The following is a 16,074-nucleotide window of genomic DNA, read 5'->3' as shown; positions in this document are numbered from 1 at the left end:
CTTAAGTATGCAGCCAAGAAAAAGAGAAATGGAAGAAACTTTTATGTAAACTGGGGCGTTTGAATTCATTTTTACGGAGTCAAATCATAAATAAAATCTAGAAAGCAGGTTTTCGAAAGTTTGTTGGGATTGCTTTTGAAAAAAGCACCTATTGAAAACAAACTTAACACTTTTCAATAAATAATAAGATAGACATATACATACATAATTCAATTCTCGCATTTCAAAGCATACAAAGTTTTGGCCAAGGAATTCAACTAGAATTTTCTTTAACTTATACAACATAAATAAAATAATTTGAAATATAATTCTATATCAATATATCAATAATTTTATTCATTCAATATAAATATACATATAATGATAGAAAATTTTAAACAATCGGTATCACATGCTCTTTCTAGTCATTCATAATAACAAAAAAAGACATTTCATTTTGTCCACCAAATACTTTTCACCTTCAATCCAAATAGTGTTCTACATGTAATTCCGGTTTTGATTTCTGAATTTGTTAAAAAGTAAACACCGACGACCTAGCTTGGGCATCATTTTCTGAAATCACATAGAGTAGAAAATTACTTAACCTTTATCATATGATAACATGGCAAACATCATGTTCTAACTATACATTTTTCCACATTAAATAAGTTAGAAAAGGCATAGTATTAGACAGTGCACTTCGAGATATTTTAAACAGAAAATTTCAAGAAATTCAAAGGATGATATCAACGAAAAAGGTACAGTGAAGATCTGAAAAACATCATTTGATTCAGCAACTCTTCTTATTTGTTTTGGGGAAGCATAAAAATGCACAGAAAGAAAATTGCAACGAAAATTTATTATCTCAACTGCAGCTTAAAATTCCAAGAGGAGAAGGACTAAAACCCTTACACGGTGATGTGATCAGAGGGGCCCAGGGAAAGTTCCATTCTCCCTCTGCTCATTCCACCTTTCGATCTGCAAATGATCAATAGAATACAGAAACTTATAGTAATTTATTCATGTAATACACCAAATTAAGGAAAATAAAGAAAGCTGGAAAATAAAGAAAGCTGGAAAACAAGAACGTAGAAGGAATACAAAGAATAATGGCCCAATGTGAACATAGTCATCATAACTCACCCACTCTCCAGGACATAGAGCACGGTAGTACTTGGCGAATTTTTCGCAGTCACCAGCCCCTTCACCCTTTGCAGCCACACACCTGAAAAATATATCATCATGAGTCTTCTTTCCTAGCAACTAATAGAGCAAAATCATTTCACATGAAAATGTATTAGTCCTTATGAAATTCATAATCAAAATACCAGAAATGCTATCACAGTACAAGAGTAACACTCATTTTAAGACAAAATTAAGAAATACAAGGGGAAATAGATCCATAGGTCTGTAATCTCAACTCAGCTCAATCCATCAATTTAAATTAATGATGACAGATATCCATAGTGCCAAAAAATATGTCACAAACTCATGATTAAATGAAAGGAAAGCTAGGAGAAAAAATATATATCATTTGACACTTACAACAGTGGTTTGCAGGCGCATGGCTTCAAAATAGAAATTGGACTGACTCCTATTGAAATAGGAATACTTCCCATATCCACAAGGCACGTACCAATAGATTCCAGTGAATTCTCTCAACTTCTTTAATAATTGCAAAATGATGTTTTTAATAACATTAAAGCAAACACAATTAAATCTCATTCTAATGAACAGATTTAAGCACAAAACTAAATTAATACACATTCTCAAAAGGATCACTAGTTTGTTAGAATACACAAAATACTATAGATATATCAGTAACAAAAGCTTGATCATAATGCAAGACAACAAAATCCACATAACGTGTTAAACTCAATGTAGCGGGTGAAACAATGCCTCGTTTGGTTGGTAGTCGGGAAACGAACATCTGCAGGCGCAGTTTTCAATTCAATCTGACAAAAAAAAAAAAAAATCCACAAATTAATTATGTCAGATGTAAACGAATTCGCAAATCACCGGCAAAAAATAGGAACAACAAATGAACGAGATATATGACTCCGGCGTAGCAACCCTAAATCAAAACCGATAGTTGTGTAACAATCATGATACAAACTTTTATTCAGCCATTAGAAATCAACAGCCAAGCGAAGCAAAAGGTAAATAAATAAATCAATTCAAAATCACTGTAAAATACACCTATTCTGTAATGCCCCGATTTCGGAATGTATAAAATAATATTATTATAGCAAATAAATATTTGACAATAGTAATGGAATCAAGAAATTAATATTTTGGGATAAATTATATTCCAATTTTGTATATTAGTTATAATTAAATAGACTGTTAAATGGATAAATATCGATAAATATAAATATAAAATATATAATAATAATATAATAATAAAAGTAATGATGATGAAGATAATATTTATAATAATAATAATAATAATAACGCTAATAATAATAATATAATATAATATAATGTAATATAATGTATATAATATATATATATAATAATAATATAATTATATATATAAAACAAGCAAACTTACCTGCGAAGCGAAGGAAGGCAGAGGAAGAAACGTGAAGGGAGGAAGAAGAAGGAGAAAGAAAGAAAAAGATTTAGCCGTTCGATTCCAATTCCGACTTGGGTATGGTATTCCTTGCTATTCGTAGAGTCCGATTATAAATTTTAATACGAATTTTGATATTGGAGTATTAAATTAGAAATTCTTCAAAAATTCAAAATTGGCTATTTAGCTATTTAATCGATGAATTTCTTTAGCTAATAACCTATTCGTAGCGCCGACGTTATATTTTGAGAATTTCGTACCAATCCAAGTCGAATAAAAAACGGCAGTATATTGCACCTGCCTGCTTGTTCATACCTTTGCGTATTTTTATTTAATAATCGGGCAATATAAATATTATGAGGTAGAAGGATTTTATAGCTAGAATATCATATTCTACTAAATATAAAAGTTTGGAGCCCGACGAGTTAATTATAGAAATTAGCTTTTGAATAAGCAGGTAGCTCCTGAGAATAAGCATAAAGCTCATCTGATTTGAGTAAATAATGGAACAGGTGTACGTTGGAGAAGATTTGGGTGAAGTTATAAAAACCCAGAAAGTATCGGTAGGAGGTAATCTAATTTTAAGAAATTAGGTATTTATGTTGTATGTGATTCTGATTCTGATATTGATATGATATTATGTGGAATCATTTGGTCAGTGCATCTATATATGTATATATATGTGTGTATATGCATGTGTGAAACTTCGTTTTACGATATTTGATATACGTATTTGATCGTGTTGGTGAATTTATAAAAAGGAGGATAGGTGGGCCGTCTCACCAGCCCTTTTCATTAAATTCACTTATTGACATGCTGCACACATTGCACGATTTATCGGATATGTTTTATGGATCTATCGTTTAGTCGCCGTGTGCGGTAGTGCTAGGCGAGGGCATCATCTGGGGTTAGGATATTCGACACCGATGTACCGTAACACTTTGGCGATAGTGGACGATAGTAGTCGGACAACTGGGTGACTTAGTCGCACGGTCATTCAGGGATTAGACCCATTGCAGTTGAGACGTATTTGGTCTAATCATTCGGGTTCGGTGTTGTTCCACTCATTGGAGTAGCTACTAGTGAGGTCTACCGGTAGTTTAGGATCAGATGCCAAACTCCAAACGCGATCCCGTTAGGGCGTGCGAGGAGGAGTAGAGTTTCCGGGTTTCCTTCGGGTGATTCCAGGTTGCACGGATTCTACTACGTTACACGGGGTAGGGCTAGACAGGAGGGTCCTATCTTCGCTATCACAGACTATGGGGTGTCTTGTGGTTAATGGCGACAACGCTCGGCTATCCATGTATTGATTGCGGGAGTCGTATGGTGGGTATATGGAAGTGACCGGGTGACCGTTATATTATTATGTGTTTACCAGGTCCTTCCTTGAGCCGAGGATTTTCCGGCTATTTATTGATGATAGTCTAGTGAGCCGTTATTATGGAGCCGAGGTTATTCCGGCTGCTCACTTTGACATATGTATATGGGTATATGTGCATGAGTTGTCGATTTTGACATTATTGTTACATTATTTCAGTATGAGCATGGCATGGCATTTATTTTGCAAATGACGGAAATTAAACTCTATTTTCGAGCATGACATGGCATATTTTATGTTAGTTCTTAAAATGGATTTAATTCTAGACTGCTTTTAAGAAAAATATTTGATTCAGGTACGCATGGCACCTCCGGGACAGGGGACGTCTCGGGAGATAGAAAGACGGGCTGAATGAGTGAACTGCATCTGATGTATTATATGTAAATTCTAACTAGAAAAACCTCCCGTTTTGGGAGTATGTTTTTGTAAATATTTATAAACTTGTTTTTTTGGAAATAATAAAATGCTTATATAATTAATTTTAGCCTTAACACTGTGTTGTGGGGCCCGAAGTAGGAGGTGACGACCTCATGATGCAGTGTGGCGGTAGCATTTCCAGTATGAGCCAACTGGGGGTGTTACAAGTTGGTATCAGAGCCTAGGTTTGATAGATTTTGGCTCTTTGAATTAAAAAGGTTTTGAAAATAATAATGATATTGAATTGGTTTGGTGAGGTTTGGGTTTTGCGGGTGCATTCATGTTAATGTGATCTATCTTTTATTGTTATGCTTGGTTTAGCTGTGTGCTGAATTGATATTGAATCAGGAAAAATTGGGGGCAGTATGTCGAATTCTCGAGGTGGTGGTGTACGTAGGGCTATTCAAGGCCCAGAGTTTGATCCTTCGTCTGATGAGTCACAGTATCCTGTGCCAGCGCATGTACCAACAGAGGCACCTAGTCAGGATTTCTTTCGGCAGTTTATGGCCGCGATGATGCCTCAACAGAGGAGTTTCATTGATGCTGTGATGCGGCATAACCCACCAACATATTCTGGTTCAGTGGAGCCAGGAGTCCTTGAGTTTTGGGTTGAAAAGATGGAAAAGATATTTCGTGTTGTTCAGGTTCCGCCAGATCAACGAGTTAATATTGGAGCCTATTTCTTGGAAGGCCGAGCAAATCGGTGGTGGTTAGGTGAAGAAGCTGCAGGTGTAGACCAAGTGGATATGACTTGGGATGAATTTAAAGCAAAGTTAAAGGCTAGGTTTATACCGTCGCATATTCGAAAAGCGAAGAAGCAAGAATTGCTGGACTTAAAGCAGGGCTCGATGTCAGTTGAGGATTATTTTGTGAAGTTTAATGAGTTGGAGATGTATGTTCCTGACTACTTTTCCTGTGAGCGAGACAGAATTGACCATTTTGTAGACGGGTTGCAACACAGAATTCAAGAAGCTTTAGCGGTGTTGGATATCAGTTCATTGTATGAGGCTTACGAGCGTGCTGCCCGATTTTATCAGAAGCAGGAAGTCAGACAAAAGGAGAGTGAGAAGGAAATAGGTTATCAACATCAGGTTCGAGATAAGGGAAAAGCTAAAGTGGAGGATGAGCCCAAGGGTAAAAAGAAATGGTGGCAAATGTTCAGGTCTGGGCCATCGTATAAGGGGATTTCGATTAATGAACCGAGTCAGGAGAGGTCTCAGCAATCGGGGGCTGTTTGTCGGCGTTGTGGAACAAGCCACCCAGGTACTCGTTGTGATAAAGTTCCATTGACATGTTTTAAATGTGGTGGTAGTGGTCACATTGCCAGGTTATGTCCAAGTGTGGTAACTGCAAGGGAGTTTCCAGAACCGAGGTTTAGGCCATGGCAGCCGCCGTCTTCGCAGTCACAAGGGAGAGGATTAGGATCATCTTGGCGAGGGGGACGAAGTCAGTCACGTTCGTCATCTAGGCAGCCAGGCAGAGGACCTGACCAGCGTGGACGAATAAATGTTCTTACCCAAGCAGAAGCTGATTATCATCCAGGTGAGGTTTTAACGGGTAGATTTCTGGTTTGCGGTTTTCCTGCTCTTGTGTTATTCGATTCGGGTGCAACGTTCTCGTTCATATCTAAGCGTCTAGTTAGACGATTGGGTCTGAATTCATCAGTTGAAGTGGTAGTGGAAGTTTTACTTCCATCAGGAGAAGTGTTGGAATGCCGAGAGCTTTATATGCAGATTCCGGTTAGTATTGAAGGGGTTGATTTTGTTACTAACTTGTTGGGCATCAAGCTATCCGAGTTCGATGTAATATTGGGGATGGATTGGTTAGTGGCATATCAAGCTCAATTTGATTGTCGAAAAAGATCAATTTCGCTGGTTGGAGCGATGGGCGAACAGGTGGATTATGCAGGATCTGCCAGACAACCTTCTATGAAGGTAATTTCATCCCTATCATTTCAATCATTTATTCGTAAGGGGTTTCCAGTATATCTGTGTGAGGTAAGAGATTTGACGCAAGGGGAGCAGCGATTGCAAGATATTCCTGTAGTCCGAAATTTTCCTGATGTATTTCCTGATGACATTCCGGGTATGCCACCAGCTCGTGAGGTGGATTTTGCTATTGATATTGTGCCGGGTGCTGAGCCAGTATCAATGGCTCCATACCGGATGGCACCTTTAGAACTAGCTGAACTTAAATTGCAACTACAGGAATTGCTAGATAAGGGTTACATTCGGCCTAGTACATCGCCTTGGGGAGCTCCAGTTTTATTTGTGAAAAAGAAGGATGGAAGTTTGAGGTTATGTATTGACTACCGTGGACTGAACAAAGTCACGGTGAAGAACAAATATCCTCTTCCGAGGATTGATGATCTATTTGATCAACTGAGAGGTGCAACTATATTCTCAAAGATTGACTTGAGATCTGGATATCATCAGCTAAGGATTGCAGAGCATGACATTCCGAAGACAGCTTTTCGGACTAGATACGGGCATTATGAATTCACGGTTATGTCCTTTGGGTTGACTAACGCCCCGGCTGCGTTTATGGAGTTGATGAATAGAATTTTTCAACCATACCTCGATCAGTTTATGGTGGTATTTATTGACGATATCTTGGTCTATTCCCCAGATAAAAAGACGCATGCAAAACATTTGCATGTAATATTAAACATATTGCGTGCAAGAAAGTTATATGCCAAGTTATCCAAATGCGAGTTTTGGTTGAAGGAGGTTGCTTTCTTGGGGCATGTTGTTTCTGGAAAGGGTATCTCAGTAGATCCTTCTAAAGTGGCGGCAATCTTGGATTGGCCAAGACCTACCAATCAATCAGAAGTAAGAAGCTTTTTGGGTTTGGCAGGATATTATCGGCGATTCGTTCTTGATTTTTCGAAGATTGCAAAACCATTAACTAATTTGCTGAAAAAGGATGCAAAGATTAACTGGGATCACGAGTGTGAGTCATCCTTTTTAGAATTGAAACATCGATTAACTTCAGCGCCAATTTTGGCTTTACCAGTGGAAGGTGAGGAGTTTGAAGTGTATAGTGATGCTTCGAAGCAGGGATTGGGATGTGTCTTAATGCAGAATCAAAGAGTTATTGCTTATGCATCACGACAACTAAAACCTCACGAAGAGAATTATCCGACACACGACTTGGAAATGGCAGCAGTGGTGTTTGCTTTGAAGATTTGGAGACACTATCTTTATGGAGCCCATTGCAGAATATTTACTGACCATCAAAGTTTGAAATATATCTTCACCCAAAAAGAATTGAATTTAAGACAAAGAAGATGGTTAGAATTGGTGAAGGATTATGATCTTGAAATTGTGTATCATGAAGGCAAAGCAAATGTTGTAGCCGATGCCTTAAGTCGAAAACCAAGGCATAACTTGGGCTTCATGTCGGTTGCTGATGAACTGTGTCAAGATTTAGCGCGGATGGAAATTGAGGTACTTGGACGGGGTATGACTCGGGGATATTTGCAAATGATACAAGTTGAGCCTGAAATTTATGATCGCATTAGAGCGGCTCAAATGGAAGATAATAAAATGGTTGAGCTTGCAGTGAAAGTTCAGTACGGTCAGACTCAAAATTTTAATATTGCTCCAGATGGGAGTCTTCGATTTCACGGGAGGTGGTGTATCCCAAAGGATCGAAATGATTTGAAAGAGCAGATTATGAGTGGGGCTCATAATACACCATACTCAGTGCATCCGGGGGGAAATAAAATGTAACATGACCTACGTCAACATTTTTGGTGGAAGGGCATGAAGAAGGATGTAGCCAAATTTGTTGCACGATGTTTAAATTGTCAAAAGGTAAAAGCAGAACATCATAGACCAATGGGGTTGCTACAACCTTTAGAAGTTCCACTCTGGAAATGGGATTCTATCGCAATGGATTTTGTAACAGGACTTCCAAGGTCAAAGTCGGGAACAGATGCAATTTGGGTAATTATAGACAGATTGACCAAGTCAGCAGTGTTCATTCCAGTACGTATGACTTGGAGTATGCAGAAATTGGCCAAATTATATGTTCGTTATGTGGTTAAACGACACGGTATTCCTGAGGTGATCATATCAGATCGTGATCCACGTTTTCAATCTCGATTTTGGCAAAAATTGCAGGAAGCCTTTGGTACTCAGTTGCATATGAGTACTGCATTCCATCCTATGACTGATGGTCAGTCAGAAAGAACTATCCGTATTCTGGAAGATATGCTAAGAGCTTGTGCTATGGAATTTCAAGGGAGTTGGGAAGACCACTTGGATTTAGTGGAATTTTCATATAATAATAGCCATCAAGCAAGTATCGGAATGGCTCCTTTTGAAGCTCTTTATGGTCGAAAATGCAGAACTCCTTTGAGTTGGGACGATATGAGTGATCGACTGATACTGGGTCCGGAAATGATTGAGGAATCGAAAAATAAGATTCGAATTATCAGAGAAAAGATGAAGGCAGCTCAAGATCGTCAAAAGAGTTATGCCGATAGAGCCCGACGTGAGGGTCAATTTCAAAGTGGAGATTTTGTCTTATTGAAAGTATCCCCAATGAAAGGTATTAGAAGGTTTGGGATTAAAGGAAAATTGAGTCCGCGTTATGTTGGACCTTATGAAATTGTCGATCGAGTTGGTGATTGGGCCTATCGGTTGGCACTTCCAAATTCTATGGAGCGTATCCATAATGTGTTTCATATATCTCAGCTTCGTAGGTATGTTGCAGATCCTTCTCATATTTTATCTCCAGATGAGATAGAGCTGAATGAAGATCTTTCGTATGAAGAAAAGCCTCTGTGGATCATGGACACAAAGGTCCGAGCCATGAGGAATCGAGATATTCGTATGGTGAAAGTAATGTGGTCCAGACATGGAGCGGAAGAGGCCACGTGGGAAGTAGAACAAGAAATGTTCAAGGCATACCCACAATTGTTTAATTAAGTTGCCTTGTTATGTGTTTGAGTTTAGATTTCGGGGACGAAATCTTTTTAAGGGGGAGTGGATTGTAATGCCCCGATTTCGGAATGTATAAAATAATATTATTATAGCAAATAAATATTTGACAATAGTAATGGAATCAAGAAATTAATATTTTGGGATAAATTATATTCCAATTTTGTATATTAATTATAATTAAATAAACTGTTAAATGGATAAATATCGATAAATATAAATATAAAATATATAATAATAATATAATAATAAAAGTAATGATGATGAAGGTAATATTTATAATAATAATAATAATAATAACGCTAATAATAATAATATAATATAATATAAATATATATAATATATATATAATAATAATATAATTATATATATAAAACAAGCAAACTTACCTGCGAAGCGAAGGAAGGCAGAGGAAGAAACGTGAAGGGAGGAAGAAGAAGGAGAAAGAAAGAAAAAGATTTAGCCGTTCGATTCCAATTCCGACTTGGGTATGGTATTCCTTGCTATTCGTAGAGTCCGATTATAAATTTTAATACGAATTTTGATATTGGAGTATTAAATTAGAAATTCTTCAAAAATTCAAAATTGGCTATTTAGCTATTTAATCGATGAATTTCTTTAGCTAATAACCTATTCGTAGCGCCGACGTTATATTTTGAGAATTTCGTACCAATCCAAGTCGAATAAAAAACGGCAGTATATTGCACCTGCCTGCTTGTTCATACCTTTGCGTATTTTTATTTAATAATCGGGCAATATAAATATTATGAGGTAGAAGGATTTTATAGCTAGAATATCATATTCTACTAAATATAAAAGTTTGGAGCCCGACGAGTTAATTATAGAAATTAGCTTTTGAATAAGCAGGTAGCTCCTGAGAATAAGCATAAAGCTCATCTGATTTGAGTAAATAATGGAACAGGTGTACGTTGGAGGAGATTTGAGTGAAGTTATAAAAATCCAGAAAGTATCGGTAGGAGGTAAACAGTAGGGAATTAAATCTAATTTTAAGAAATTAGGTATTTATGTTGTATGTGATTCTGATTCTGATATTGATATGATATTATGTGGAATCATTTGGTCAGTGCATCTATATATGTATATATATGTGTGTGTATATGCATGTGTGAAACTTCGTTTTACGATATTTGATATACGTATTTGATCGTGTTGGTGAATTTATAAAAAGGAGGATAGGTGGGCCGTCTCACCAGCCCTTTTCATTAAATTCACTTATTGACATGCTGCACACATTGCACGATTTATCGGATATGTTTTATGGATCTATCGTTTAGTCGCCGTGTGCGGTAGTGCTAGGCGAGGGCATCATCTGGGGTTAGGATATTCGACCCCGATGTACCGTAACACTTTGGCGATAGGGGACGATAGTAGTCGGACAACTGGGTGACTTAGTCGCACGGTCATTCAGGGATTAGACCCATTGCAGTTGAGACGTATTTGGTCTAATCATTCGGGTTCGGTGTTGTTCCACTCATTGGAGTAGCTACTAGTGAGGTCTACCGGTAGTTTAGGATCAGATGCCAAACTCCAAACGCGATCCCGTTAGGGCGTGCGAGGAGGAGTAGAGTTTCCGGGTTTCCTTCGGGTGATTCCAGGTTGCACGGATTCTACTACGTTACACGGGGTAGGGCTAGACAGGAGGGTCCTATCTTCGCTATCACAGACTATGGGGTGTCTTGTGGTTAATGGCGACAACGCTCGGCTATCCATGTATTGATTGCGGGAGTCGTATGGTGGGTATATGGAAGTGACCGGGTGACCGTTATATTATTATGAGTTTACCAGGTCCTTCCTTGAGCCGAGGATTTTCCGGCTATTTATTGATGATAGTCTAGTGAGCCGTTATTATGGAGCCGAGGTTATTCCGGCTGCTCACTTTGACATATGTATATAGGTATATGTGCATGAGTTGTCGATTTTGACATTATTGTTACATTATTTCAGTATGAGCATGGCATGGCATTTATTTTGCAAATGACGGAAATTAAACTCTATTTTCGAGCATGACATGGCATATTTTATGTTAGTTCTTAAAATGGATTTAATTCTAGACTGCTTTTAAGAAAAATATTTGATTCAGGTACGCATGGCACCTCCGGGACAGGGGACGTCTCGGGAGATAGAAAGACGGGCTGAATGAGTGAACTGCATCTGATGTATTATATGTAAATTCTAACTAGAAAAACCTCCCGTTTTGGGAGTATGTTTTTGTAAATATTTATAAACTTGTTTTTTTGGAAATAATAAAATGCTTATATAATTAATTTTAGCCTTAACACTGTGTTGTGGGGCCCGAAGTAGGAGGTGACGACCTCATGATGCAGTGTGGCGGTAGCATTTCCAGTATGAGCCAACTGGGGGTGTTACATATTCAACATCTTGCAACAACATGAAATAAAAAATCATCGCCGCATCAACAAAACAATAGCACTGACATTTCGCAATATAAATTTGCGTCGGGATGGGATTTACCTCGGCTAGAGGCGATCGACGGGAGATCTCTGCTTCAAATGGCTCAAACGAATCAAAAGAGGAGAAGTGAAGTGGTGCGTTGATCTTGATCTTATAGTTGTCTCGAAGAAAGAGGATTGCAGTTAGAAAACAAAAACTAGAACAAATAAATAAAATAAATAAATAATGAACATTAACGGCTTTCTTTACTTCCATATTAAAATTTAATTTTATATTTAAAATATCACAGTACATATTTTATGTCATATTAAATAAATATTTAAATTCAAAATTTTATTATTTAAAATCATAAAGATAAAACAAAAATCTCATAGGTAAACACACCAGCCGTCCTTTCTCTCCAATCAAAGACATCCGTAAACAATTCATAACTATATTCTTTTTAGGATTTATAATGGGTGTGTTTATTTTGTCTTTTTATTTCAAATAAAATTTTTTGATGAGAAAATATAAAAAGTGCGTAAATAATATAAAAATAATTATGTATAAATATATTAATTTTTGTGAAAAAATATATTAAAAAATTAAAAAAATAAAAACAAACCCAATATATTTTTCTATTTAATTTTTGTCTTATAATCTTAGACTATACACCTAGGTGACATCTCCTATGCAGAGACCTCGGCACCAAATAAGCAGCACCAAATAAGCAATAACTAAAAAAAATTGAAAAAATCTCATAGATATATATGTAGAGATGCCTAGAAATATTTTATTTTCTTTTTATTTTATATATTTATTTTTTGTATACTTTTATATATATATATGTATTATATGAAACTTTGTTTTTTATACAATAATATGTATATCGATATATTTTTTTAATTTTAAAATAAATAATAATGATATAAATATAAATATATATGTAATTTTTTATTAATGAGGAGAAAAGAGAGTATAAGTTGAAAGAAAGAGAGCGCAAAGATCCTTGTACTCTTTTTTTTAGAGTCAAAAAATATTTTTTATATAATTTATTTTATAATTTTTTAAAATTCACAAATATATCAAATACTTAATATAAATGTAAATTAAAAAATTAAAATATAGAAATATAAAAAAATAAATTATTTCATAAATAATAAAAAAAGAACATTGAAAAAAACTTTTTAAAAATAAAGAAACAAAAAAAGTATAATTTATTCATATATTTTAATTAATAAATAATTAAAAATTATAACAAAAAAACACCCTCTCACTTGAGAGGTAGTTTAAGTTCAGCTCAATTCTGCCTCACCTTCTCGGATGATAAAGTGACAATTGAAGAATGTGTGATTGTTTGGGGAATTGGATTTTAATATCACTATTCATTCCATTTTTTCCCCCAAAAATATTAAATCAAATATATATTTTTTATTTTTATATTATATTAAAAATCAATTTTACATTCAAAATATCACATCAATACCTATTTGTATCACATCATACAACTATTCAAATTCATTTTTACTATTCAAATCCCAACTCAAAATCCAAACCTCCAAACAAACACACCTAAGGTAAGTACAGATAAGTTGCACATGGTCTAATATTTTTTCTCTTTTATATTGTATTCTCTTTTGGTTATTTTAGAAAAAGAAATTATCTTTTTTAATTATTTTATATACTTTTTTTAAAAAAAAATTAATAAATTATACATTTTTATTATCTTCATATTATCTACGCAATTCTCTATAACTTATATATAAAAAAAAAAAAAAAAAAAATCTAACTATTTTACATAATAAACCAACATTCCTCATTTACAAAAATTTTAAATTCATTTTTCTTGGCATCATTATAATTTTGAAATAGTATAAATAATATTAGATTATTTATTTATTTAAAAAAATAATTATATTTAGTTAAAATTATATTGACACTCCCTCCGTCCATTGAAAGGTTGTTATTTTTCATTTTCGTCTGTCCCAAAACAAGGTTATCATTTCCAGTAATTGTACTACCTACCTAAGATAATAAATACCCTTCCAACTTACACTATATTACACAAATGTCATTACTTTTATATTACACAATACTGATAGGGGTATTTTCGTCTTTTTTACTACAACTCATTATAATACTAATATTAAAAAATCTACGTGCTAAAAGCAAATGACAATATTGCGCATCGGAACAAAGAGAGTATTATTTTTTCGAAAATAAAATTTTATAAATTATAAAAATACAAAAATATTAATATACGTAAATATAAATCAAATAAAATACAAAAACATAATAATAATAATAATAATAATAATAATAATAATAATAAAACATAGTAATCTGTTTTTTTAGCTAAGTGTCTAATTTTAATTGGAACATATGACAACAAAAAACAACAGCAACATTGTTTCAGAGTTGGCACAGAGCAGCGGTGCTCAATTTTATCATTTTTCACTTTTTTTTTTTTTTTTATATTCATTTTTTTTAAATTGTACAAAAATTCATCCGTGATTTCACGAAATTGTGCCAAATCTCTATATTTCTAAAATTGCGTCAAACTTCCTTGTTGTTTCATAAACTCTGCGTCTAATCTCTCGGCGGTTCTTATTTAATAGTATTTGACCTAAATGCGCTTAAACTATGAAGGAATTTTTTAATATCAATTTTTAAAGCCTTAAAATTACAAATATATTTATTTTTCTTATATTTAGACTAAAAAAAATAATAAATATACTAAAAAATAGTTATTTTTCTCAAATTTTAAGAATTTATTTTTACTATTTTTTCAAGCTAAATATAAGAAAAATAAATATATTTATAATTTTAGTAGTTTAGATATTGACATTCTAAAATTTATTCGCAATTTGAGCGCATTTAGGTCAAATACAGGACCGCCGAGTGAGTTAGATGCAGAGTTCATAAAAACACAAAGGAATTTATAGCAGTTTTAAAAGTACTGGGGATTTGACGCAATTTCGTGAAACGATACGTGGGTTTTAATGCAATTTAGCCTTTTATTTTTAATAAAATTAAAATATTTCCTCCAAACTATACCTAAAAATTTGTAACCACTAAAAAAAACAACCAAAAATAAAAGACAAAGGAACACGCCTTCATCAATTTATTTAATTTAGACAATATAATTACTAACACTTACTAGTTTTACACCTTACACACATGCATGCATGCATGTTTTCATTACCATTTTATTCTTCAATACACTAACACACACACAGATACAGACAACAAAAAACATACACAAACAGACCTTATAATAATTAAATTTAAAAAAAAAAAAAACACATCAAACAAACCAAACCGAACCCTAACAACAACAATATCCTCAGTCATGGTTGCCCCCTGATCCAGCACGTGACCCTGCACGTGACCCCGCCGATGAGCCGGCGCCGCCCGACCTCGACCCCGCAAATGATCCGGCAGAAGATCCCGCCTCCGAGCCGGCTTCTCCTCCGCCACCCGAACTTGAACTTGAGCTTGAACTTGAACTGGAGCTGGAGCTGGAGCTCCCGCCCCCTCCTGAGCCGGACCCTGATCCAGCTCCGGCTCCGGAGCCGCTACCTCCACCCCCTAAGCCAATGCCGATCCCGGTTCCTATGCCGATCCCCAAGCCGCCGCCCAAGCCGCCTAGGTCTAAGCCGAGATCTTTTCGGGCAACTCGGCTTTCGGACATCGGTGTAAGAATTGCTGACGTGGCAAGAAAGAGAAGAAGAACATAGGGTTTGATTGGTTTGGCCATGGTTGAATACTTTTAACTTAATCAAGAATTGCTTCTTGTCTGAATGTATGTATATGAATGAGTGTGTTTGAGTAATATGTGGAAGAACTTACAATGGAAAGGTATTTATAGGTGGTGATGAAGTGAGTGGGGATTGTTTGTTTGGTAAAGTGAGTGTTGACTTTTTTTATTTATTTATTTATTTATTTTTTACTTTATATTGTAATACTTTTTTTCAAAATATTAGCTGTTGTTTACTTGTGAGATTTTTGTAGTAGTTTTCCAATTTCAATTTTTTTTTTAAAAAAAATATTCTCTATGTTTTAACTTAATTGACACATACCTTTTTATATATATATTTTTTAAAAATTGCTAAATCAAAATATACTTAACAAATATAAATAAACTTAATTAACTATATAATATCATACATCATGTAGTAACCACTCAAAACCTCTTTATTTCTATCTCTCTTATAAGAAAATAAATATTTTTATCTTTCTTTAAAACTTCACATCTTTAATAAAATTAGTTTATGTTAATTATAAATAAATAAATGTACTCTTTTTATTTATAGGAAATTTTATTATCTACAAAATAATATCCGTATTGCATTTTTTTTATT

The 16,074-nt window shown here is 34.6% G+C and overlaps 2 protein-coding genes and 1 long non-coding RNA gene across 3 annotated transcripts; 1 reads left to right on the top strand and 2 right to left on the bottom strand.

The window, feature by feature from the left end:
- Positions 1 to 559: 559 nt before the first annotated feature.
- On the bottom strand, positions 560 to 12,396 carry LOC127258490 (cytochrome c oxidase subunit 6b-2-like). Its single transcript, XM_051285341.1, has 5 exons — positions 12,386 to 12,396; positions 11,792 to 11,927; positions 1,846 to 1,934; positions 1,123 to 1,204; positions 560 to 957 (listed from the first exon to the last, which is right to left on the bottom strand). Exons 1-5 carry the CDS (start codon positions 12,394 to 12,396, stop codon positions 904 to 906), a joined length of 372 nt encoding a protein of 123 aa, XP_051141298.1. The 3' UTR covers positions 560 to 903.
- Positions 10,220 to 11,445, top strand: LOC127259153 (uncharacterized). The gene is made up of 2 exons (XR_007840438.1): positions 10,220 to 10,278; positions 11,400 to 11,445. It is a non-coding gene; the product is annotated as an uncharacterized LOC127259153 (long non-coding RNA).
- A 2,408-nt stretch (positions 12,397 to 14,804) lies between the features above and the next one.
- Positions 14,805 to 15,553, bottom strand: LOC127258953 (putative glycine-rich cell wall structural protein 1). The gene has a single exon (XM_051286050.1). The coding sequence runs from the start codon at positions 15,468 to 15,470 to the stop codon at positions 15,057 to 15,059; it is 414 nt and encodes a 137-aa protein (XP_051142007.1). The 5' UTR covers positions 15,471 to 15,553; the 3' UTR covers positions 14,805 to 15,056.
- Positions 15,554 to 16,074: the final 521 nt, after the last annotated feature.

This window comes from Andrographis paniculata, unplaced genomic scaffold, assembly GCF_009805555.1.
Source record: "Andrographis paniculata isolate CXL003 unplaced genomic scaffold, ASM980555v1 Contig14END, whole genome shotgun sequence".
NCBI lineage: Eukaryota > Viridiplantae > Streptophyta > Magnoliopsida > Lamiales > Acanthaceae > Andrographis > Andrographis paniculata.
This window is presented reverse-complemented; position numbering and strand designations above follow the sequence as displayed.